The 25855-nt window shown below is 37.6% G+C and overlaps 1 protein-coding gene across 1 annotated transcript in view; it reads right to left on the bottom strand.

The window, feature by feature from the left end:
* Window positions 1–25855, bottom strand: part of nbeab (neurobeachin b) — a 257230-nt gene that overhangs the window by 104209 nt on the left and 127166 nt on the right. Inside the window, exons 34-36 of the mRNA XM_059534202.1 lie at window positions 16511–16575; window positions 14146–14254; window positions 9725–9891 (exon numbers count right to left, since the gene is read on the bottom strand). Coding sequence (XP_059390185.1) covers window positions 9725–9891; window positions 14146–14254; window positions 16511–16575 — 341 coding nt within the window. The remainder of the gene's footprint in view (window positions 1–9724; window positions 9892–14145; window positions 14255–16510; window positions 16576–25855) is intronic.

Genomic DNA, 25855 nt, shown 5'->3' with positions numbered 1-25855 from the left:
TTTCCTCACCCAGGGTGGTCCAGCTCAAAAGAGAGGTCTTCTAGCCACATGGGCATTTTGAATCTATACTGTACTCTTTTACAACTTATTTTAGTCCATTAAAAATATTACAGCAGTCCTTCTAAAGAGCCATGGATAATATTTAAGGAAAATGGCACTGTCACACCCCTGTACTGTGTGTTGTGTTTTCTTTCCCCATGTGCATGTGCTCTGTCTCCCGTTCATTTGGTCATTTGGTTCAGGTGTGTCTAGTTAATTATCTTCATTTGCCAGCCTACCTAAGTTGTGTTCTGTTCTGCTCGGTATTGTTTACATTAGCATTGGTCGTGTATTTGTGTATTATTTCAAACTTGACTCGCCCTCAAACCAGTTCTTACGCATTTCTATCGACCCAACAATTGCTTAAAAGTCTCTTTGATGTTGTTTTATCACTTATAGAATGCCACTAAGCCAATTAAATTTGACCAGAACTAACTGTTATATAAAAGAGCAATTTGCACATTTTGCAATGGTGCTGTTGTGCAGGAGTCTTTATTAGAAAATAAACGCAGTGCCTATTAGGCTACTTAATTGTGTTATATCTCAAAAAGGAATGAAAAATATTACTCTATTCTCGCTGGTCTTCACGTTAAAGAGTGGATCCTGATAGCCGTTTCTTCTGAATGGTAATCACTCACTGGAATTAGCTTCCGACACGCTCGACTTTCCCAATCGCACAGCTCATGATGACAGGCATAAAGGATGGTGGACGGCCGGCACTCCTCGAAAGCGGCTCAAATTTATTAGTCACATCGGCCATCAATCACCCAAATGGATTTCCAACTGCATTTTAAAAGCTAATTTCCCTGCACTGATAACCAAAACTATCAGGCAACCAGAGTGCCAGTCATTATTTACTACTGCTTTGGGTGTAATTTTTTTTCTAAATGCATCACAAAAGACTGGTGTAAAAAACTGTGTATCCCTGTCTCTCTTCCACACAATAAAAAAACACCCTCAGAGAGTGAGAGAATAAGATTTAAGACCCTTGTGTCCATAAGGCATGTATTGTTTGTGAAAGGCCATAAAAAATGACAGCCATGATTCGGTCTAAAATGGCAAAATGGGAAATAAAGGAAAGGAGAACAATTTAATCTTAAAACATATATATATATATAGCTATGTTTTTATTTGGAAAGCCTGGCTGCAGATATGATCTATTGGGCTTTTATACTGGTGTTGTGGGGGAATATGGGATGCTGGTTCATGAGATGGATTATCCGGTTACCGTGCTGCTCTGCAGGGCTTGAGTGGTCAAACCAAGCAGACCTTCATTGAACATCTCCAAAGATTAATTTAAGTGGGAGGATTCAGTGGTGCAACTGTTCTGTCTATACACATCTTTGACCAGCTCTGAATCTCTTTGGTCTAATAGAGCCTCAGTTTTCTGAGCAGAGTCTTTGTGAATAAGGCCTTGTTCATACAGACAGCAAAACACCACATGAACTCCCAATCTTAATCCAAACCGCGTTTGAAGGAGGTTTGAAATCAGTTCAGAATTGTTTTTTTGTTTTGTTTTTAGACAGTGAATGTAGCAGTGACCGTGTGGGGAAAGAGACACTGATGCACACTATGTAGTATATATTTACATAGATATTTATCGTATATCTATATAATAGGGCTTTCAATCAATAAAAAATAGGGCTTTCAATCAATAAAAAAAAATTACAATTAATTGTAATGAATTAAAATTCAATTCAAATATATTTATTTTGGCACACAAAATACTGATAGGCATTAAAAAAGAGGATTATGTCCAATGATATATAAATAAAACAAACCATGCATATTTGACTTGTAAAGCCAATTACTTGCAAACCATTCAGATTTGGAAAAGAATACAGTCATGATCACGGTCATTGAGGCCGATGATGATTATCTAGAACTAACGTCAAAACAGATAGTCTCTTGTTGTGGCACATAAGAGAAAGGGAATGGTAGGGAAATTCAATAAGGCACCATTATGTTCTCATTAAATGCATCCATTGGGGACAGAAATGGAGCATAATTACAAAAAATAGAGGTAATCCGTGACTGCTCTATTTTGGGGGTTGCCTGGCTTTCCTCTGTGCTACATGGGCTCTGTGATGTTATGGCTGCTATTGCCCATGTTCATGACGATAAACACACACTCAACTCTTTCAATGAAGTTAAGCCAACTCCCTACCCCCTTTGCGTATGTCTGTTTGAAACTGGGGGTATTAGCACTACTTAAAACTAATAAAACTTGATCTTTGGGTTTTGCCAGCCAAAGTCCTTTCTAAGATAGAGATCATTCAATATGATTTTACAATACTTATTTAAGACGGTACTACTCATTGGAATTGCATCTCAGATGTTGCAAGATAAACAGAATTCTGAGGAAAAAGTAAGTTCCTGTAAACTCACGATTGCAATTTTATAACTTGCAATTCTGAGAATTTTTTTTAGATATAAACTAGCAAAAAAAAAAAAAAAAAAATCAGAATTGGCATTTACCTTTTTTATTTTTTTATTCTGTGGCAAAAACAAGCTCCCATAGAAACTTCATTAGGTACTGTAGATGAATCAAACTAAAATATTCAAGCAGACACAAAAAAAGCACTTTGGCTGTAGACTGGCAAGGCCTGCACCGCGGGTCACTGCATTGGATGAAGACAGACGCGACTGCCTGTGAGAGAGACAGAGTTCTAGTACAGGTCAGACATCCCTTCTCGCCTGTTTCAGCAAACCGTCCATCTCTCACCAAAGACGAAGCCAACCAAGTGAGAAAACTCTAGCAGTGGCGCTCTTTTCTGTTAAAATTGATGATCGTTCCAACAGCCCTCTCTTGCCAGAGATAATTAGCACAAGCTCTGAGGTTAAGCATGCCCAAGGGGAAGTGACTTTTTGTAGGTCAAAAAACAATCGGAAGGGTTTTGAGTGAAAGAGTCATTGTGAAAGTTTCTAGCTTGAAAATGGTGGCCACAGGTGTTCATTTTACCAAATGTTTTGTAACAAAAGGAGCTTTGGTGGAAACTAGCATAGTAGACTTGTTTATATCAAGACTGGACACAATGTGAAACATGGCAATGGAAGGTCACTCAGGTAAGGGTGTGTTTGAGAGTCATTTCAACAGTTCTTCAGATGTCAAAGATCATTTGAATCACATTCACTCTTCTCTCCTGCTTTCCCTAATTGGCTTAAAGAAATAGGTTGAAAAAAATGAAAATTCAGTCATTATTTACTCATTAGTACTCCTAGTGGAACACTAAAGGACAACTTTTGAAGATTTAGACACAGACAATGCATGGATTCAAATGACACTATTTGAATATTTCTTTATTGTTTATTATTTTGAATATTAACAATATTATTGTTTTTACTGTATGTTATATTCATATTATTTGAAGTAAATGCAAAAATACTGTATCCTTTTATGATTATTTTATGGTTCTTATGAGAGCCTGGCTGGATGTGGTGACATGATGGTGAGTAAATAATGGCAGAATGTTAATTTCTAGCTCCATATTTCCTGCAATTCAGACCAAGCTCCCAAATTTGGGGGGCCTAAAACCAATAAAGGCTGTATATATTTCCCTTCAATTGATGTTATTAGTACTGATAACCTTTCAATCACTCCCAGTGAGACTGCTTAACCAAGCCGTGTGTAACTGGAAGGCTCCATTCTATCACCAAGTTATTATCCAGCTTCAGACTCCTGCTATCCATCAAACAAGAGACCACGCGCACCGTTATTCAAGGGAAATTGTGCCTCCCTCATTCTCCACCTTCCAACAAATCAATACATGCCACTACTCTCCGTCTTTTCTCCCTCCTTTCCGTCAACAGCAAAAAAAAAAAAAAAAAAAGTAATTATACAAGAGAAAGCGTTGACAATCAATACCCAAGTCAGATTAAGTTAAGGTCTGATGTGGTCCATGTATGCTGGTCCTCGATAAGCTGTCAGCCATAGTGCTGACGTTGACAAAGGGCATGAACACAACAACGGGACGCCCTTCCACTGTGACCACGGACTTTACATTTTTGTTACAGACAGCCATTCTAGAGCAATTAGCAACTGTTCAGAGGTACATTAAACTCCAGGTAATGGACACTAGGAAGTAGTATTATTGGACACCAAGCATAGTCAGCTACGCGCCATTGCATGGCAAAAAATGCTGATTGAAAATCGGTGGGCATCTTCTTTATTCAGTGTGACATGATGCTTGGGAAGTGTGTTTTGCAGAGCTAGCATTAGCATTTAAACAGACTATGGCCATGTTTTCAATAGCATACTAAAGTGCTCATTCTATGTGAATGGCACGCCAAAAGTTAAGACGAATAAATAATTAATTAATTAATTAACAATTTTATAACTTGCTAACACTTGATGCGACATAATGAAGTAATGTCCGTACAATGTAAAATACAACAGTTTGAAATGTTTATTTTTGCATTATGTGCATTTAAAAAGTGTGTAACTTCTGTAATATCAAAATCATTTTATATTTATTAATTATATATTAGTATAATTATAAATAGATATATGTGTGTTTAATTAAATAAATATTTGTTTATTTATTTTGAACATGATTATGGAGGATTGTGATCATTATAAATGATAATTATAAATCTATATTTTTTAATTATTTAAATTATTTGCATAGCTATTATGGATATGACTACGGGGGATTGTGAATGCCATATTAAAACAAACAAACAAACCTAATTGAAAACAGACATTTTTTTAAGTGTAAATCCCATTTTGAAATATTATATAATATATTTTAATATTTCCTAATAATGAGAACAAATAATATAATTTATATTACACTGGAATTAACTTAAAAATAGGAGTACAGGGAGAAAATATCAAAGATTTGTGATGTAGTTAATTGATTATGACAATAATCCGCCTTATTCAGAGAGCCGGATAACAGGCCAATGACATGCAAATAAATGGCTCCATGATTTTTCAATTTCATAGATTTCTTTTCCATCATTAATTCTAACGCTTCTCACGTTTGACAAGACTGAACTTTATAATTCACTGACGGAGGTCAGAGGTCAACAGAAGAGGGAAGGGAAAATAACTCCCTCAGTGAAAAGCTTGAAGAAAAAAATCTGACATCCAATTTTCGACTTGATTTATCAGTGTAAAGCCAAAATTGATAGTGTGTCATTACTGGGCTCAGAGCTGTCTGGCAACGTCCTATCAAAGCCTTCTCTTTCTGATTTAGCAGCCCAGATCAATACAACCCTATACTGTTTCAATTTGAGAAGTATTGATTTTCTGATGCTGACTCAATACAGGGGACATTCATCATCAGGCAAGCATGAAGTATGATCGAACTGAAGATTCATAGGCCAGATCTGCTTATTTGGCTTTTAGCTCAAGCAGCCATAGAGGAACTGCTGTGCAGCTTTGCATCTTTCAGTGCGCCGTCCCTCACATACAGTATTATTTGATTTTACACAACAAAGAACATTTATTTATTTATCTAATAATGTACACAACTGCTTTTCTGCTAGTGTTTATCAAAACATATAAACATCTGCAGTTGTGACACACAAAAAAATTATGGTGAAAATCAAAGCATCATGGGAACTTTTTTGTTTTCTGAGGCCTTAACGTGAAAAAAATGATATGGCGCACTTTTCAAATCAATATTCGATCATTTTTCATGTATCCCCATGCTGTAGCAGGTAAAGTAAAAGTAAAAGGAGAGTGAAAGGAGAAAACCAATCTGGGTGCGTTCATGCTCAAAGACACACACAAACAAACTAATACAAATACATTTTCAAGCGGACACGCTAACACACATATGTAAAAGTACACACACACACAGTTCAGAACGCCGCAGGCTTTCTATTTTACAGAAGCCGCATAAATGGGAAAGTTAATGTAGCATTGAATAAGACTAAGCTGCTCAGCTGTAACACCGCCTTGAGCTCATGAACATATTGCATCATTTTTCTTCTCCAGCAGGTTATCATTAAATTTGAATTTGTTGGAAGTTTTGTGGTACCATTTACAATGTGCCCCAGCTCAATAACCTTTTGTCTCAATGCAAATGTTATGCCTTCCAGGTGGTTTTCATAAATATTTGAATAAGTCTTAATAGTGGTAGAGACTTTCAGCCAAACCGCCGTATCAAGCTTTTTATTATTTGGTGTAGTTGGTGTTAGATGCTCTTTATTATTATGGTACAAAGGACCGTGATGTGATGAATTTAAGGCAGCATTTGAGAAACTGGATGCTGCAGTTACATAACATGTTTCAGACATGGTCAGCCTTTGATGATACCGTCATTTCATGGAGAATTGTGAGCCATATTAATAAATAGTAAATACATTTTTAATTAACTAAGTGTTAATACATGTAAATGACATGAAAATTATATTTATGATGTACAGCATAATGAAACAATAATTGAAAAATGAAAATAAACTCTTTTAAAGATCAAAATAACCAATAAATGATGATTAGCAAATATATTAATAAGAAAAAAATATATAATAATAATAATGAAAGGCTACAAAGCAAGCAAACCTTTGATGTTAGAACAAACTGCAGTGAGTTATTTCTTGATTTATACTGTGAGCACATGGGAAATGCGTTTTAAACACAGACTTACAAATAATGTAAGACTCTGCATCTGACATCATGTCAAAATCAAAACCATGGGATGTTTAGAATCTTTGGATTCATCTAAACTGATAGCAGAAGTACAATCAGTGAAAGCAGCTGAAATATTGTCTCTGTTTCCACTGAAACAGTTCTTGCTGATGTTTCTTATTGGAGCGTGTAAACATGATGCCATCATGTACTGTACATTCAACCATCTGCAGTGGATTTCTCAAACTGAATAAGAAATACAACCCGAATTCCGGAAAAGTTGGGACGTTTTTTACATTTTAATAAAATAAAAACTAAAAGACTTTCAAATCACATGAGCCAATATTTTATTCACAATAGAACATAGATAACATAGCAAATGTTTAAACTGAGAAAGTTTACAATTTTATGCACAAAATGAGCTCATTTCAATTTTGATTTCTGCTACAGGTCTCAAAATAGTTGGGACGGGGCATGTTTACCATGGTGTAGCATCTCCTTTTCTTTTCAAAACAGTTTGAAGACGTCTGGGCATTGAGGCTATGAGTTGCTGGAGTTTTGCTGTTGGAATTTGGTCCCATTCTTGCCTTATATAGATTTCCAGCTGCTGAAGAGTTCGTGGTCGTCTTTGACATATTTTTCGTTTAATGATGCGCCAAATGTTCTCTATAGGTGAAAGATCTGGACTGCAGGCAGGCCAGGTTAGCACCCGGACTCTTCTACGACGAAGCCATGCTGTTGTTATAGCTGCAGTATGTGGTTTTGCATCGTCCTGCTGAAATAAACAAGGCCTTCCCTGAAATAGACGTTGTTTGGAGGGAAGCATATGTTGCTCTAAAACCTTTATATACCTTTCAGCATTCACAGAGCCTTCCAAAACATGCAAGCTGCCCATACCGTATGCACTTATGCACCCCCATACCATCAGAGATGCTGGCTTTTGAACTGAACGCTGATAACATGCTGGAAGGTCTCCCTCCTCTTTAGCCCGGAGGACACAGCGTCCGTGATTTCCAACAAGAATGTCAAATTTGGACTCGTCTGACCATAAAACACTATTCCACTTTGAAATAGTCCATTTTAAATGAGCCTTGGCCCACAGGACACGACGGCGCTTCTAGACCATGTTCACATATGGCTTCCTTTTTGCATGATAGAGCTTTAGTTGGCATCTGCTGATTGCACGGCGGATTGTGTTTACAGACAGTGGTTTCTGAAAGTATTCCTGGGCCCATTTAGTAATGTCATTGACACAATCATGCCGATGAGTGATGCAGTGTCGTCTGAGAGCCCGAAGACCACGGGCATCCAATAAAGGTCTCCGGCCTTGTCCCTTACGCACAGAGATTTCTCCAGTTTCTCTGAATCTTTTGATGATGTTATGCACTGTAGATGATGAGATTTGCAAAGCCTTTGCAATTTGACGTTGAGGAACATTGTTTTTAAAGTTTTCCACAATTTTTTTACGCAGTCTTTCACAGATTGGAGAACCTCTGCCCATCTTTACTTCTGAGAGACTCTGCTTCTCTAAGACAAAGCTTTTATAGCTAATCATGTTACAGACCTGATATCAATTAACTTAATTAATCACTAGATGTTCTCCAAGCTGAATCTTTTCAAAACTGCTTGCTTTTTTAGCCATTTGTTGCCCCCGTGCCAACTTTTTTGAGACCTGTAGCAGGCATTAAATTTTAAATGAGCTAATTAAGTGGATAAAAGTGTAAAATTTCTCAGTTTAAACATTTGCTACGCTATCTATGTTCTATTGTGAATAAAATATTGGCTCATGTGATTTGAAATTCCTTTAGTTTTCATTTTATTAAAATTTTAAAAACGTCCCAACTTTTCCGGAATTCGGGTTGTAAAAAACACAGCCACTGTTTCTGCAAATCCAGCCAATTTGGAAGGCAAATCGGCAATTGTGCTTCGAGTGTGTGTTTGTGTACAAATGTTCTGGCTGTTGGCCAATGGTGGAAGAGAATCTCAATTCAGTCATCATGTGTTTCATTAATGGAACTGAAGGTGCATTTGCTGCAAGCAATTCCACAGCTATTTAGATTACGGACTTTCTACTAATGTTAGTACAGCTATAATATTTTATATGCATTATAGTCTTAATATTTTAAATTTTAATGAATATTCTGTCAATGTCTTCCAGTTGAAATATCTTTATATTTAAAAATCATTACAACTATCTATTTTCAATATAGTGTGTCTTGTTTTTTCATTAGTTTTTTTCATCGGTTGAAACACAGACAGCTTACTTATAGTAGTCTCAGCATATTAAGGTGGGTTAAAACAAGAAAGTATTTTAATATGTATTTAAATTATTTAAACCGTCACTTTGTACAGAATTATGCCTTAGATCTTGAGTTATATTGGGTCTGTTTGTGTGTGTTTGGTGGGAACGGAATTCTAGTCAGTATTTTTTTAACAGGACCCTTGAGACCACTGTAACAACTGCCAGGTGCTACACTGTGAGACTGAGAGGGAGAGCCAGACACACACACACACACACACACACACACACACACACACACACAGCCTGACCACCAGTGATCTGTCTCTGAGGATTTAGTGGCCTGGTGTGGTAATTGAGTTTACTGACCTGTAGACTGACCCTGGTGGAGAGCAAGAAAATGACATTAAATAGGAGTCATATCAGAGACCTGGCTGTGTGTGTTTGTGTCACAAAGGTAATAGAATAATACTCACCTCTAAAAAGACACAGTACACAGACTATGGAGAAGATACACGCTATTACAAACACACGCACACACACACACACACACACACACACTGACATACACAAGTGTTTCTACAACTACAGCAACTTTTATGTCTCCTGAAAGCTTTGTCATCAGATGAATCAATTACATTTTAAATATATATTGTAATAGTTAACAGTTATTTTAAATTGTAATGATGTTTTACAATGTTTTACTGTACTGTTTTTATCTAATAAATCCAGCCTTGATGAATACAAAACACCACTTTCAAAAACATACAAAGTAGTGTGTTTTTAATACTTTGTTTTTGAAAAGTCTACAGGGCCAAAAGTGGCCACAGTTGAAGAAACCCCCCCACACATGCACACAGCTGTACCTCTGCGCTACTGAGCCCCAGGCTCCGTGTTTATTGGTGAGGATGTTGAGGATCTTCTGTTTCAGCTGATTGGCTGTCACATGATCACGGTGTTTGGCGGCGCTGATGAGGTGATCACACATCGTTTCCTCTTCTTTTCTGTCTGCCGCGTACTGTGCGCAGTTAGACTGACCGAAATATAGATGAAAAAAAGAGAGAGAGAAAAGATTAACCACTACAGCAAACGTCACAATGAATCAGTATTCTGGAAACAACAACTCAGTTTGATGAAATGAGGTACAGGTCATCCAAAAACGAAAAGTGTCATCCTTTACTCATCCTCATGAGTCCCTGAATTACATTCTTTCTCATGCAGAACACAGAAGAAAACAATTTAAAAAGGACTTATTTTCCATACAATGTAACTCAGTGAGGTCCAGTTTTGTTTTGACTTTCATTCACCCCACTGACTTTCATTACAAACAGTTAAAAACAATCTTCAAAACATCATACTTTGTCTTCTGGTGAAAAAAGTCAGTCATACAGGTTTGGAATGATGTGAGAGTGTTTTCTTTTTCTGACAGTTCCTTTAAGAACCAAGAATGATTTCCATTACTTTACCATGTCATCATACAACATATCATACCATTTACTTATGCTGATATTGTTCCAAACCTGAGTACCTTTTTTTTTAGTTCTGTGGAACACTAATGAACATATTTGAAAGAATGTCTCAGTATTTTTTAGTTAGTGAGGTCTGTGTTGTTTCGGACATTGACTTCCATTGTTGTTGGCAAAAACAACTAAAACATTCCTCAAAACATCTTCTCTTGTGTTCTGCAGGAAAAAGAAAGCCATAGAGGTTTGTAAAGACATGAGGGTGTTTTCATTTTTGGATGAACTGTCCCTTTAAGAACAGAGAATGCCTTCCATTCCTTTACCATGTCAACATACAACAATATCATATATTTACCAGTTACTTTCCCATTAACTCATCCTAACGTTGTTCGAAACCTAAATGATGTTCTCACTTCTGTGGAACACAAAAGAAGATATTTTATAGAATGTCTTTAAAATACAGTGAAAGTCAAAAAGGTCCTGTGTTGGTTTGGACCCCACTGACTTTCATTATTTTGACAAAACAGCTGGAACATTACTCAAAACATCATTTTTTTTGTGTTCTACAGAAGAAAGTCAGTCTTACAGATTTGAGATGACATGAGTGTGATTTTGGGTGAACCATCCCTTTAAAGGGGACATCAGATGCCCATTTTCCACAAGTTGGTTCTCAAGAGTCTTTATGAAATGTCTGCAACATACCTTGCTTAAAATTTCTCAATGGTTGTGTAAAACAACACCCTTTTTACCTTGCCAAAAACAGTTCACAGCAACCAGTTTTGGTGCATGTCTCTTTAAATGATAATGAGCTACTGCTAACTCCACCCCTCTCTTCCATTTTTTTTTTTTGTGTGTACTCGGTGGCACATTACCATCAAAAACAAAACTAACCCACTGCATCCACAGAGACTCTGATGTTGGGAGAAAATAAATTATTTTGTTCACTTTTATATTCAACTACAAAACGCCTGCATTGCTCGCGAGACATTGCTGTCGCTACAGCTGCTCGAGCGCAGAGAAAATGGTGGGCCGCATAGAACTGGCTGAGGGTAGAAATATGCTAATAAGGGACAGTCTGTCAGTGGTCGTGGGCGGGGCCTGATTTGGTTTGGTTTGATATGGTTTGATAATAGAGACTGTTCAGGGTTTTTTGGAGAAGAAAAAAAAAGGAGTGACTGCAATTATATGCAATTTTGCATGTGATGTCCCCTTTAAGAACCAAGAATATCTTCATTTTCGAAATTTAGATTTATATGTCACACGAAAGCTGAATACGTTTTTCATTGATATATGGTTTGTTGGGATAGGATAATATTTGGTCGAGATACAGCTATTTGAATATCTGGAATCTGAGGTTGCAAAAAAATCTAAATATTGAGAAAAAGCTTTTCGGCTTTTGGCTATTGCTACAAATATACCCCAGCGACTGAAGACTTTTTTTTAAGGTTTTGTGGTCTAGGGTCATATATATTGTAATACTTTCTCTTTGGGGTTGTAAAGACACTTAAAATTCAGCAGTATCGATAGTTGATGGCATAGACACTACCAGATTAGAACAAAACTTGAAATGAATGGAGCTGGACGATGACACTATTGTTTTTTGTAGAGCTGCTTTATAGCCGAATAGAATACTGAACTGAATTGAATCAACACTGAACTGACTTGAGCTGAATAACACCACTATTGAATTCTGAAAAGCCGCTTATAAAATAAACTGAACTTGTTTTATAATTAAAATTGATTTATTTGCTGAACTGTCATAGAGCAGAATATGCATTTGATTAAGTTATTTTTCTGTTGATTACTGTGAAGCTGCATCTGTGTTGTATAAAGCACTATATCTTAACTTTAAAGTTCACATTTTACACAGACTAAAAGCTAAAAACAGGCACTATAAACAGCACTGAGACTAAAGGCCTCTCAGACTGAGGGTGACATGAAGCAGCCCGCTGACTATATCTTCCCTGCTACAATAAGATTGTCTTCCCACGTGGACCCCGGGGGGGATCTCTTGCTAATATTCAAAATCTAATTTGCTAACACAAGCTGGTGGGGTGCAGGGGAACAGAGAAGAGAGGAAAGAGGAAGTAATTGAATTTCCTTCCTTATATTTGAATTCTGTCAGATATTATATCTCGACATATTCTTCAAACGGCCGATAACTCAATCTCCTGGTGTCATCTCGCCTTACCATGCGCCGCGCTGACAAATATCAAACATTATTTATCACTTCAAGGGAGGATATGAGGGTTGAAACTGACACCAGCTTAATTGTAAAAATATCTTATCTGCTTACAGAATCTTCAATCTGTAGACGGAGGTAATAAAGAAGAGGAGGAACGAAAACCAGGCACGCATCCTTCTCCAGGATTTGAGGGGCAAGACGATGTCTTTGGTTAGCTGTGACATCGCCTGTCTAGAGCCTGCTGCTTTTTATCTAGCAGGTCAAGGATCCTCAAGAGCAGTATATAAAACAACCGTCTCAGACAGGCTGTGCGTTGCAGATAGGAAGCCCATCCCTCCATCACTACATGTACTCGTGCGTCTGTGTGGAAGAGTGTGCGTTCACCACATACTGATGTCATGCACGTGCCCTCAGAGTTGCATATCATAGATACATGATGACAGATTCCACAGTAAGCGCTGCTAAACCTTGATTTACATTTACAGCAACCACTGCATCACTGACAGAATAATAAAGATAGGTTGATACTGATATTCTAAGAAGTTAGTGTAACATTATTCTTCACACTGAATATATTACAGTTATAAGGTATAAGAGACTGCGTTCTATTTTGAATAGTCATAACTAAAGGCTAAAACATGATCTTAACTAAGAACACACACTTTTAAAATATTCGAGTTATTAGATTTGTTTTTCTTTCGTTTTTTGTAGTTTTTATTCTTATTTTTTAATTGAAGGAGATCTTACAGATTAAGAATGTGTAAAAGATGTTGTGCAAAATGGTGCAGTGGGGTAAGGAGTATTGATTAAGTTATTGCTATTATTATGTTATCAACATGCAAAACGACCATAGAAATACTGATATATTTATATCCTGATATATATATATATACACACAAAGATTACTTTTCAGACAGCAAAAATGAAATAAAAATATTGAAATCCCCCTCAGCCTTTATCTGTGTTGTACACAATAAGAATACAATTAAACATAATTATTATATAATTAATTATTATAGGGATAGCTGCACATTAAACCATTTTTTTAAATGTTTTATTATGAACAGTTTAATTTAAATAAAAGCAGTCAAATCAAAAAGGCATGTGGACAAAATCTTTCATCATAACACAAATATATCTAAACCTTACTAAATACTAAAGTAAAGAACATTTCCTGTCTCTTAATAGAAATAGCTAATAGTTTCAAATGAGACATAAACACAATCTCAACATTGTTCCTTACTTTTCAGAGGCCACTTATGTATAATTAAGCGAAGAGTTATTCAATTTCTCAGTACTGAGCTAATATCTGTGGATTAACCCACTGTAGGAGTCATGAGCAGAGGATTATGGGCCTCCCCCACTGCTGGCTTTACTACAGATCATCTCCCTCATGTTGTATCGGATTCAAAAAAAAAAACTGATTTCTTTGTAGATTATTTAGGTTTCATATGGATTCAGTGTGGGATTAGAGTTCTGATCTGGTTATAATCAAGTTCACATCAGATCTATCTACTTAATTCAGTCATATAACAGTAAAATATCTAAATCCTGAAAGAATCCATGGGGATCTATAAAATGTGTGTATATATGCAAGTACTGTATGTCTAAAAGGCCTTGAATCGCAGACGTCATCTACCTCAAACTCTGCATGCTTGTGGACGTCCTCAGCTCGCTGTCTATTGAGGATGAACTCTGCTTCATTGGCCACTCGAACGATATGATCCTTCATGGCATGACAAAGGAGTCTAGAACGAAGAAAATATGGTTTTCAACTGGGAATTTAAAACAAATGGTATTCAGTCAGTCCCTAAACACACATCAAATACACATCTGCACGACACATAATCCACCTCACATACCCTTATAAAAAATGCAATCATTCATCTTTTATGGGATCTCTGTTACTTTGTGTTAATTGTCATTTTACACATCATTAAGTCAGCTTTGTTTTAATTAACAAAAACCATGGCGTTTCTATGGAACGTAATGCTGAGTGTAAATTTTCATTCCCATCCGGCAGAGGGGCTTCAATACGGTATAATGTGCATGCTTTTTTAAGTGTTGACAATCAATAAATAATATTTGGAGCACAGAGGAGAAAGACAAAATATCACACAACCTCAATCTCAGCATGATAACAGTTCAAATTTAAATCTAGGGCATGACTTTACTTCTTCAGTACAGGCAGAGAAGTTGAAACAGCAGTTCAGCGGTGTATGATAATATGAAGAGTATGTAAAAAATCGGCAACTACAGCAACATTTTTTTTTTGAGTATTTCTAGAGTTCCAAAAGACAGAAAGTGTTGTGGCCTTGGTGACTTATATGAGGGTGCAGGTGAAACAGAACAGGGGCTCCAAAACAGAAGCACAGGGGCGACATACAGTACATCCCAAATGGTGACGTGGTGAGGCTCATAAATTACAGATGCCCTACTAAAAATGGAATGTATCTAAATAAACTGGAATAGAATGTAATATAAACACTCCAAGGCTGAAAGTTCCCGCAACTACTTCAGAACTAACTCCACAAACAAAGTTTTACACAGTACTTTAATCCTTTTTGTTAAGTTTGTTATTAGAATATAAGGAGACTTTCCAAGAGGCCAAACACAACATTAGTCTGATTAAATTGTTCAAACAAACTAGCAAGTTAATAAATGGAGTGCATCTGCTGGTTTCTGAAAGAAAAATCTCCTTCATTCTGTCCATTTTATTTTTTCTATAATTAATAATTAATAATAAGTGCTTTGTTTTTAAAATAAATAAATAAATAAATACATAGATATATTTATACATTAATCAACATTTATTTTTTAAAATCCTAAATTATTATAATTATTATATTTTTTATACATATTTGCTTTTGTAAACATATTCCAGCAGTTAATGAAAGATACACTAAATCAAAAGTCTGTAGGATATTTTAATGTTTTTGAAAGAAGTCTCTTATGCTCTCCAAAGCTGCATTTATTTAATCAAAAACACAGAAAAACTGTAATTTTATGAAATAGTCACAGTTTAAAATAACTGTTTTCTATTTCTATTTTCCAGTCTTCAGGGTCACACGGTCTTTCAGAAATCATTCTTAATATGCTGATTAATTTTTTATAACTATGTAAAGCCATCAATTTAATGAATTTCTGCTGAATAAATGCATTCATAAAAGATTAAAATAAAACTTTTGAATGGTAGGGTATTTAATTACAGATTTCCCTGTGAATTACCAAAAAGAGAAATTCCTTGGTATAAGAGAAGGTACTGTTGCTAATAACAGCCATCCACTCCCATAAAACATTTCTGAATACACATTTAGAATGAGGATTTAGAATGAGGGCCACTGATACGAACAGACAGAGACAGACAGACAGACAGACAGGTAGAGAGAGTGAATGACTGATGTACCAGCACCCTGGACAGCGACTATCTCTGCTGACTCAGGCTTATTGTCCGAATGCATGTGTGTGTGTTTGTGTGTGTGTGTGTGTGTGTGTGTGTGTTGTGTGTGTGTGTGTGTGTACAGATGGGTCAGCCATCCTGGATCAACTCAACAACAATGATTCAAAGCCTAAACCTGACAAACACATGGACATAGACACACACGCACACAAACACAATCTTTTCTGAGATAGAAAAGTATAGCTAAAAACAATAAAACAGCATATTGGATAAGTCTAAATATTCAAAGGATGCACACATTCTGGACAGGAAGTACACCAGAGGATTTATAAAGCCAGTCTCTCTCAACATGCTTATCTCAGCATATTTTCCACTCTGGTCAACCACTTCCACTCAAAAAACACACACAGACTGTAGCCAAAGTAGTGGAATGAGAGGCTTAGGGCCTAATCTGGTTCCCTCCCTGTTCTCTAGTCCGCCTCAGAGATGCCATGGCAACCCGGCAGCCGAACAGACCAGCAGTAGATGCCCAGTTTAAAGTAACATTAGCTACAGTGATATTTGAACTAGTAATGGTGTTTGAGGAGCAGACGTGAGACTTTACCTTCCCTCGTTGATAAGCTCAATGAAAGCCAGGCCAGCGTTCTTCTGTATAGAGTTCTGCCACTCCTGAAAGAAACAAACATTTTTCATATTTTTGTGGAGTGTTTATTTTTCATCAGTGTGATTAAAGACAGCTTGTGCATCAGGGGGAAAAGTATATCCAAAAGAATATCTAACTGTTGATGTTTCTAAACAATAAATGTTATTTTAATTTTTGTTACATAAAAAGTCACATTAAAATCGGCTTGTAAATGTTTTACTGGACCCAGACTTTTGATCTTAAAATATAACGAATTATCATAAAAATATTAACTATTACATTTCTAAAACTTCAATAGTGTATTAAAAATAAATAATATTTATTGTACAAAATTTGTATAATTATTATATACCAGCATACCAGTGCTATTTTAGTATTGTTGATATACGATATATATATATATATATATATATATATATATATATATATATATATATATATATATATATATATACTTTTTATTGTCACAGTTTAATTACCAAAAAGAGAAATTCATTGGTATAAGAGAAGTTCCCTTTCAGTCGGTCACTCTCGACGCCACGTCGGTGACCGACGAATATGGGATATCGCTTCGATAGACCAATCTACTTCGAGTGTAAACTAAACGAGCCAATGCACATTGGCATGCAATTATTGCATCCAGCTGCCGCTGATCACTGCGTGAGTATAAGAGGGCAGCAGGTGCAATGCATACCAGCTTTTCGCTTCGGAGCCGAGCGTTAGTATCGCTCTGCTCAACTGTGTCTGCTGTGAACTACGAGTTCAGCACGCTCTCGAAAGCTTCGTGTGTTGGCGAGACGGCGCTTCAGCGGCGGTCGTTCCTGTGTCGAGTGGATTGCACACTTCAGGCTGCATTACCCCTGTCGTGTTGCAAACGGCCAATTCCCCTGTGCGCCTCAGCACTAAAAGAGCATTTCCTAAAGAGCAAATTTCTCTAAAAGAGCTTCACGGGTGCGTCTTTGTAAAGACGACGGATCGTCCTTGTAAGGATGCCGTTTCACCCGTGCGTTTCTGGGTGCGGTCGTTACCTGGCAACGGGTGATGGTCACGATCGCTGCCTCACGTGTCTGGGCGTCGAGCACGCTGAGGTGGCTTTCGTGGATGAGTCATGTTCTCACTGCGGGAATATGACCATCTCGGAGCTGCGAACCAGGCTCCGCTACCTTCAGGGGGGCGGAGTCCCGCTGCCGCGGCCGCGATCTGGGGCCCTTTGGAGCCTTTGCATTCAGTTGAGCTAAAGTTTCTTTCATTGAAAACTCTGCTCCTGCTTGCACTGGCCTCCATCAAGAGGGTAGGGGACCTGCATGCATTTTCGGTCGACGATTCGTGCCTACAGTTTGGGCCGGCTGACTCCCAGGTAATCCTGAGGCCCCGGCCTGGCTACGTGCCCAAGGTTCCCACAACACCCTTCAAAGACCAAGTGGTGAACCTGCAAGCGCTGCCCCTGGAGGAGGCAGACCCAGCCCTGGCTTTGCTTTGTCCCGTCCGAGCATTAAGGTGCTACGTAGACCGGACACAAAGCTTCAGGACCTCAGACCAGCTCTTTGTCTGTTACGGAGGCCGGCAGAAGGGGAGTGCCGTCTCTAAGCAGAGGATGGCCCACTGGATTGTGGATGCCATAACTCTGGCTTATCAGGCTCAGGATGTGCCCTGCCTGTTCAGGTTGCGAGCTCACTCAACTAGAAGTGTTGCATCCTCCTGGGCGCTGGCTCGTGGCGCCTCGCTGACAGATATTTGTAGAGCTGCGGGCTGGGCGACCCCTAACACGTTCGCTAGGTTCTATAGCCTTCGTGTAGAGCCGGTATCCTCCTGTGTTCTCACCTCAAACGGGTAGTGGCACTGAGAGGCCCCGGTTAGTGTCAGCTTGCTTAAACCGCTCCAGAGTGTCCGTATTGTAGACCCTGTTGAGATCCTCCATCACCCTAAGCAGCTGGACGCAGCGGAACGTCCGGCGCCAGACCTTCATGATGAATCTGTGAGAACCATGGAAGGGTGGGTTCCATATTGAGACCTAAGCGGTACTCATATGTGTATAGTCCACGGTATAGCCTTAGAGCCCGTGTTTCCCCGGCAGACTTCTGCCTTCCCAAGAGGGTTCTAATCACCTCAAATTTCTCCGTATACTCCTAAACGGATGCTATATGTGTATTTGCCTCCGAGACCTCCTTCAGGAAGGATGGGGCTTCCGCAGCGTCCCGGCTCCAAGCGGACCGGGTACGTTTTCCCAGTGTTATCCAATCTCACCCAGTGAGGTAGTGCTTTGACAATGGTGAGTGGAGCTACTTGTTCTGAGCCCCGGCCTACACCTAATAGGGGCGCAGGCGGCTCGCACAGGGCACTGGAAGGGGCAGCACCCATGGCGCTTTGATAGGGATCCCATATTCGTCGGTCACCGACGTGGCGTCGAGAGTGACCGACTGAAAGGGAACGTCTCGGTTACATATGGTAACCCTCGTTCCCTGAAGGAGGGAACGGAGACGCCACGTCCCGTCGCCATGGTTGCTGTACCGCCGCTGAGCTGCCGGGTCCCCGGCTCGGCTCCTCAGCGAAAAACTGGTATGCATTGCACCTGCTGCCCTCTTATACTCACACAGTGATCAGCGGCAGCTGGATGCAATAATTGCATGCCAATGTGCATTGGCTCGTTTAGTTTACACTCGAAGTAGATTGGTCTATCGAAGCGATATCCCATATTCGTCGGTCACCGACGTGGCGTCTCCGTTCCCTCCTTCAGGGAACGAGGGTTACCATACGTAACCGAGACGGTACTGTTGCTAATAACAGCCATCCACTCCCATAAAACATTTCTGAATACACATTTGTTTTTATTTTTACATTTTAATTTAGTTCAGCATTTTAGTTGTTATTCATTTTATTTCAGTTTTAGTTATTTTAGTCCAAGATTAACTAAATTAAAATGAGAAATGTTGCAACCAGCTGAAAAAAAAAATCAGTTAATGTTTATTTCACGTAAACAAAATGTTATTTATTTATTTATACATGCATACATACAACATTTTAATATTATTTATATAGTCATTTCTACCACTTTTTTTACTTTAATACAAAAAAACACTTCGCTATTGATGCATGAAGATCAAAGATAAATCTCACTTTTCCAGTCCATTTCCAATCACATATGTAAAAAATATTGTTTAATTTTGTGATTTTAGGATATACAAAAAATATGCAAGAAAACAAGAGGGTTAATTTACGGTTAAATCTAAATAATTCCTGGTGAAAATGGATTGAAGAACACCTGTAAAACTATAAAATAAAAAAAATAAAAAATAAAAAAAAAACAGTGGAAAAACATCCGCACACAAAAACATGTTAAGCCTAAAATGAAACATCTAGTGAAAGTGATCACAGCAAATAGGATTTCTTTGTATTTGAGTAAGCAAAGATGGCTTTGAGGTCATATACAGTCTACGCAATCGAGAGCCAAAGCAATAAAAAGTCTGGAAATCGGCCTTGTGCATGTGTAAGCATTTTTTGTTCCTCTGCGCAAAGATCCATAAACACTGGAGAGATGTAATTGCTGAATGAAACTGTATCCTTTTGCCCCTTAAACACAGCTATTTCCTCCCTGTGAGCACCCAGTGACAGATCACCGAAGACCTCTGTCTAGAGACTGGTCCTCTCGCCTTGCCTTGAGTGCTTTTGAGGCCTTAGGGAACGTCTCACGCCCTTCCTCTCCCCATTTCCCGGGCTCACCTTCCTCTGCTGTCTTTCACACACACAGCAAGGGTCTGGAGATGATTAAAAGGCGTGCTTCTCACTATGGGAAATTCTCCTTCATTCTCCTGTTTGCTCTCTAAGGTACGAGTTAAGGGGGAAGAGCATAAGCTGGGTTGAAGTTCAAAAGGAAAGAGGGCATTTGCAAAAAGTGGGCCTCAAAAATATTCCGTCCCGTGGTGAGGGAGTCAGGGTGAGAGAAGAAGATGTGAACGAGGTTCTCAGAACGAAAGTGTTTTAAGCATTTTATACAGATGGCAGATGTGTTTTGACCATTTTATTTTATTTTATTTTTGTTTTTCATATTATAATATGACATTCATGTTTTTAAAGGATATATAAAGACTATTTTTTGAAGTTGCTGTTTAAATAAAGCTTTACTTAGTCAGCGATGACAGGGAATGCTGGGAAATGTGGCCTTTTCGGTGGTTGGGTGGTTTTAATCGGTAATATACTATGGCCCAAAAAATTATTTTGTACATCAATTATGGACACTGAGCTATTTTTGCTATTTCTTCTACTCAACTGGTCCCCCAAAAAAAATACAAATAATAATAATTATATGAAAAGGACCTCTAAAGTTTAAAAATATCCACTTGTTTTGATATTTGGTTACATAATGTACAGACATTCATATATTTTACAATGTGGCTTTGAGGTATAGTTTGCCCATAGATGAAAATTCTGTAATCATTTACTTCTATGGAACACAAAAGAAGATATTTCGAAGAATTGTTTCATCAACTTTCATTGTATGGACAAAAATATATTTGTAAAACATTTTTGTGTGTGTGTGTTTGAAGGAGAGTAACTGATTTCAGAATTGTATTTTTGGGTGAACTATCCCTTTTAGTATAAAATACTTCTTGGAGCCACAGTAAAGCTGCACAGCACATCTGATAATTTCAACTGACTACTAGAAGAGAAAAAAAAATCAAAGTTTGAGGGAAAAAATTATATATAAATAAATAAATAAATCACACACACTGGTGAGCATCCTCACTATACCTCAATGAGCCAGAAAGAGACAACACTTAGGCACATCTGGTCTCCAAATGTTGTAACTGACCCAATATGCCTCCCTCTCTCTATTTCTCCTCCACCATTCATTATATACTCCGCAGTCAGGCAGTTCGTCACCTGGGATCAGCTGCCTCAGCTCAAGTAGATCAGCACCCACGTGACAAAAATAAATAAGGAGATCCATGCAGATGTGGAGAACACTGGCCTGCCAAAAGAAAATGACATCAGCCGAGACAGAGAGCTAAGTCCCAGTCCGCTGTCTCTTCTCAAATAGCCTTTGCACTAGCACTGTAACACAATTCTTTTGAGACATTTTTTTTATCATCTTTCTCTTCATGCTGGAGATTGAGGGTCCCTTGGGGTAGGTGAGTGTGATTGTGAGGGGATTTTGGGGGGCTCACACAAGTATGCCGTCCATGTGATGTGCATTAGCGATGACATGTACCTCCAGAAGGCTGTAATGCGATCCCTTATGTAAAAGAGAAGATCACTTCCGGCCTGCCATCTCCAACGAGGGACTTATACTGGGAAATGGTATGAAACACTGGGTTTAAGAGCTGATGCAGAGAGTTTATCTTGTATTTTAGCACAAAGGTTTTTCCAAGGGGGCCCATGTAAATGTTTAAAGAAAAAATGTTGGAAAACAAAAATGTAAATAAATAAATAAATAAAATAGAACAAAATAACTATTTTAGCACAAACGGTTTTCAAACTGTGGTCCAGTGAGCCCCAAGGGGACGCAAGGGGGCCCATGGAAAAGTTTAATGAAAAAATGTTGGAAAACAAAAATTTAAATAAATAAATAAAATAGAACAAAATAACAATAATGATAAAAAAAAGTTTAAAAAAAAATATATATATTAAATAAAGTATTATTGATGATTAATCGTTAAACATAGTAAATAATAATAAAAGAGTCATATGAACAGAAAATAAAAACAAACAAACATCAATGTCAACTAAAAGTAAATAGCAATAAAAAAGTAATAGCAATAATAAATAATAATTATTATAAGCACTACTACTACTACTAATAAGTTATTAATTGTTAAATTATTTATGTTAAGAATAAGAAAGAAAGAAAAAAAGATGTCAACTAAATAGAAAGTAAATATTTTTCAGAGAATAGGTGATTTGTTTATACATTTATTTTTTACAGTATAAATAGGTCTTTATAGTTATGTATATAAAAAGACAACACTGTTTTACCATACACTAATTGAATACTTCAGCTTTAACCTTTATATTTGATCCCGAGTTTATGAACTTTTTGTATATTTCTACTTGTACTGTTTACGTTTTTTTTTTTTTTTCAAAAGTACAGGGGAAAAATATGCAAGCCAAATGCTTCTCTTATCCTTCATGATTATGATTGCACTGTCTGACAAGTCACCTCCTTGCTTCACTGAAACCCTGAGTACATGCATTTTCAAAGCCAAGAACTTAATTTAATTCAAACTCCAATCATCTTTTAACCTACGCCTCCAAATTCCCGTCACAGCTGTCAAGCACTCCTGTCAAAACTGCCTGCCAAAACGTACTCAGCTGAGAACGCAGTCATTAGCCAAAAATGTGCCCCACAAAAACCGTGGGAGGAAAACAAATTGTAGTTGTAGCACTTGCGCTCGAGCTGTGCACCTCAGCCAGCCAGTTTTTTTTTCTCCCCCAGCTTTGTAACCCACAAACTTTAATGGCTCTTGAGAATTTGCAGCATCTCAATCCAACCTGTCAAGAGACAGAGGGAGCGCTTTGCTTTTATCTGCTCAGTGCTGCTCCCGACATCTGGAGGCCGTCCATCGCTAAATCTCTCCGGCTCCACGCTAGATCCTTTATGTATGTTTAAGCTGCTACACGAAACAGACCCGGCTGACCTCTGCGGCACCCGCTGCCACTTGACTGGATAGAGACACTGGCTGTCTGTGGCCTTAGATGAATAACAGTGATTAGGAGGCATAAATAAAAAAGTGCAAGATGATTATCACTAATTTATTCATAAAAGTGACAGTTCGCGAAACAAAGTGGGTCGTAAGGTCGTGACTGGTGAACGTCCCGCTGTCTGGGTGCATTAGTGCGGAGATGAGAAGGGGAAAGGCTCGAGGTTGTTGGACTCGCAGCAAGGACATCTCCCACCGTGACATGATTCGTAGTGGGATGTGTTCAGTTGTGCTCCAAGCATTTATTATAGGGATAGTTCACCCAAAAACAAAATCATTTTCTCATCCCCGTGTCTTTAGATGTTTAAATTGCTGTTTGTATGACTTTAGAAGATATGAAACACAGTGCACAAGTCATATAGACTACTTTTATCATGCCTTTATTATGTTTTTTTTTTTCCTTTTGTAATTGTCATCTCATGGTCCCAATCTACTTTCAGTATATGGAAGAAAATGCCATGAACATTCTTAAACCAAACTGTTGTTCAGATGGAAATTATGGGCAGTAAAAGTGTTTTGTGTGGTGCAAAACAAAAGCCGCCCCAAGATTTAACAGGAGGAAAAAAGAAACAAACAAACATTCATGATTTTACATTTAAACATATAAAACAATAAAAGAATAAAAAATTCAAGTTTTTATACATACATACATACATCACTAGAGTTCCAAAGTTTGGGGTCAGTAAGATGTTTTTTTTTTCTAAAACAAAATTAGTTTTAGAAGTTTTATTCAGAATGCATTAAATTGGTTAAAAATGACAGTAATAACTTATAATTTCAAATAAATTTTGTTCTTTCTATTTATTAAAGAATCCTGAAAAGACAAAAATAATAAAAAAAAAAAAAAAAAAAAAAAAAAAAATATATATATATATATATATATATATATATATATAATCCTGGTTTTCAAAAAATAAAAATAAAGCAAAACAACTGTTTTCAACATTTATAATAACATTAAATACATTAAAATAGAAAACGGTTATTTAAATTTATAAAATTTTATGTATTTTTATTACATTGAATTCTTTCAAAAACAGAAATCTTACCGACCCCAAATCTTTCCCTTTCATCTTTTTCTCTTTTACCTCCTCTCTCACTCACCCGCTCATCTAAAAATACAAGCCTTTTGTTTTTCAAGCTCTCTGGTTTGCACAACGTTCTAAATCAGATCCTACAGCAAGCCGGTTATGAAGGCTTTGGCTCCAAAGAGACTTTCCTACGTCTGAAAGCCATTTTGGGCCTGGGCTCTGGTTTCATCCTCTCTTTGGGCAATCGATATAATAGGCTGTTTCTACCCTGGGAGCTTCTAATGGCAAGAACTCTTGGAGCTCTGGTAACATTATATGTCTAACAGGGGCGGAGGAAGAGAAAACCAGGAGCTTGAGTCTCAATGTGATGCTTCACTCGACAATAAATCCAAGTGGCAACAAAGCGGGCAGACAGCATAAAAGAGATACGAGAGAAAAAAAAATCTAAATATTCAATGCAACAAGGGAAAGGTCATCTAAAATCTTCAAAAGGAGAAGAACAAACAGCAGTATGCATCCTGAACGCCACAGTGTCTGGAGGACGCCACCTTTGTCAGGACAAACTAAGAGCAAATGTTCAGATCGACTCTCGAGTCGGGATGCGGTATGGACTTCATAGAGTCAGAGGTGCCATTCAACGACTAAAAGCTCCCGCCCCGCCGAGCTCTCCGCCGACTGGATTCTGAGGAAGAGATGCTGAGGTAATGGCTTCCTTATGGACTCCCAGCGCAAGAGTGATGGGCTGACAGAAGGTATGTTAAATATCTCCCGCTCTGACTACAACATCGGGACCCTGACCCCTTTGAAAGGGAAGGCTTAACAAGGGACTCCGAAGGTCAGCAAGCTGTAATATGTCACTGGGATTTAAAGGGAAGACGACTGCGGTGTGTTTACATGAGCTGGGGTTACACTATTTTCAGTCCAAGGAGGAAAAATGTGAGAAAAGGTAGGACTAATTTAACATCTATAATGCCTACTGTATTATATTTGATACACACATTTCTAAGGTCTTTGCAGAAAAAGATTTTGTACATGCATTCTGTCCTCTGTTTGATAAATCAAAAGCCAATCTTTAATGATTTTATAAATTAAAAGTAAGATTTGTTTGCCATATATTTTATATTGCCATCTTTAAAAAAAAAGGAAAAAAAAAGAAAGAAAAGAACACTTACTGGACTGAAGCTACTTAGGTGTACAAGATTATCCATCATTTTTAGAAAAGTCATGTTAAAATATGAGTACCAAATAAGATGCTTCAAGCTTTTGAGTTCTCATTGTATTTGCCCTCTACAATAAAAAACAGCAGGGTTTTGATCATAAAACTAAGCATTTAAAAATCATCTTACTAAGACATATTATTAAAAGATACAGAGTGACAAGTGATATTTATTTATAACTTTTTGGCCATATAAATATCAGCAGCTGCAGCAAATTGCATATTTTTGCATAGATTGGACCCCTGAATAAAACTGAAGCATTCTTCCTTGAATGTGAGCTCCATATCGTCACTATATCATGCTATATAAGCAATATAAGCCTGCTGTATCAAATATACAGTAATATTCACAATAACTTTTTCT

The sequence above is a fragment of the Carassius carassius genome, chromosome 41 (assembly GCF_963082965.1).
Source record: "Carassius carassius chromosome 41, fCarCar2.1, whole genome shotgun sequence".
Lineage (NCBI taxonomy): Eukaryota > Metazoa > Chordata > Actinopteri > Cypriniformes > Cyprinidae > Carassius > Carassius carassius.
This window is presented reverse-complemented; position numbering and strand designations above follow the sequence as displayed.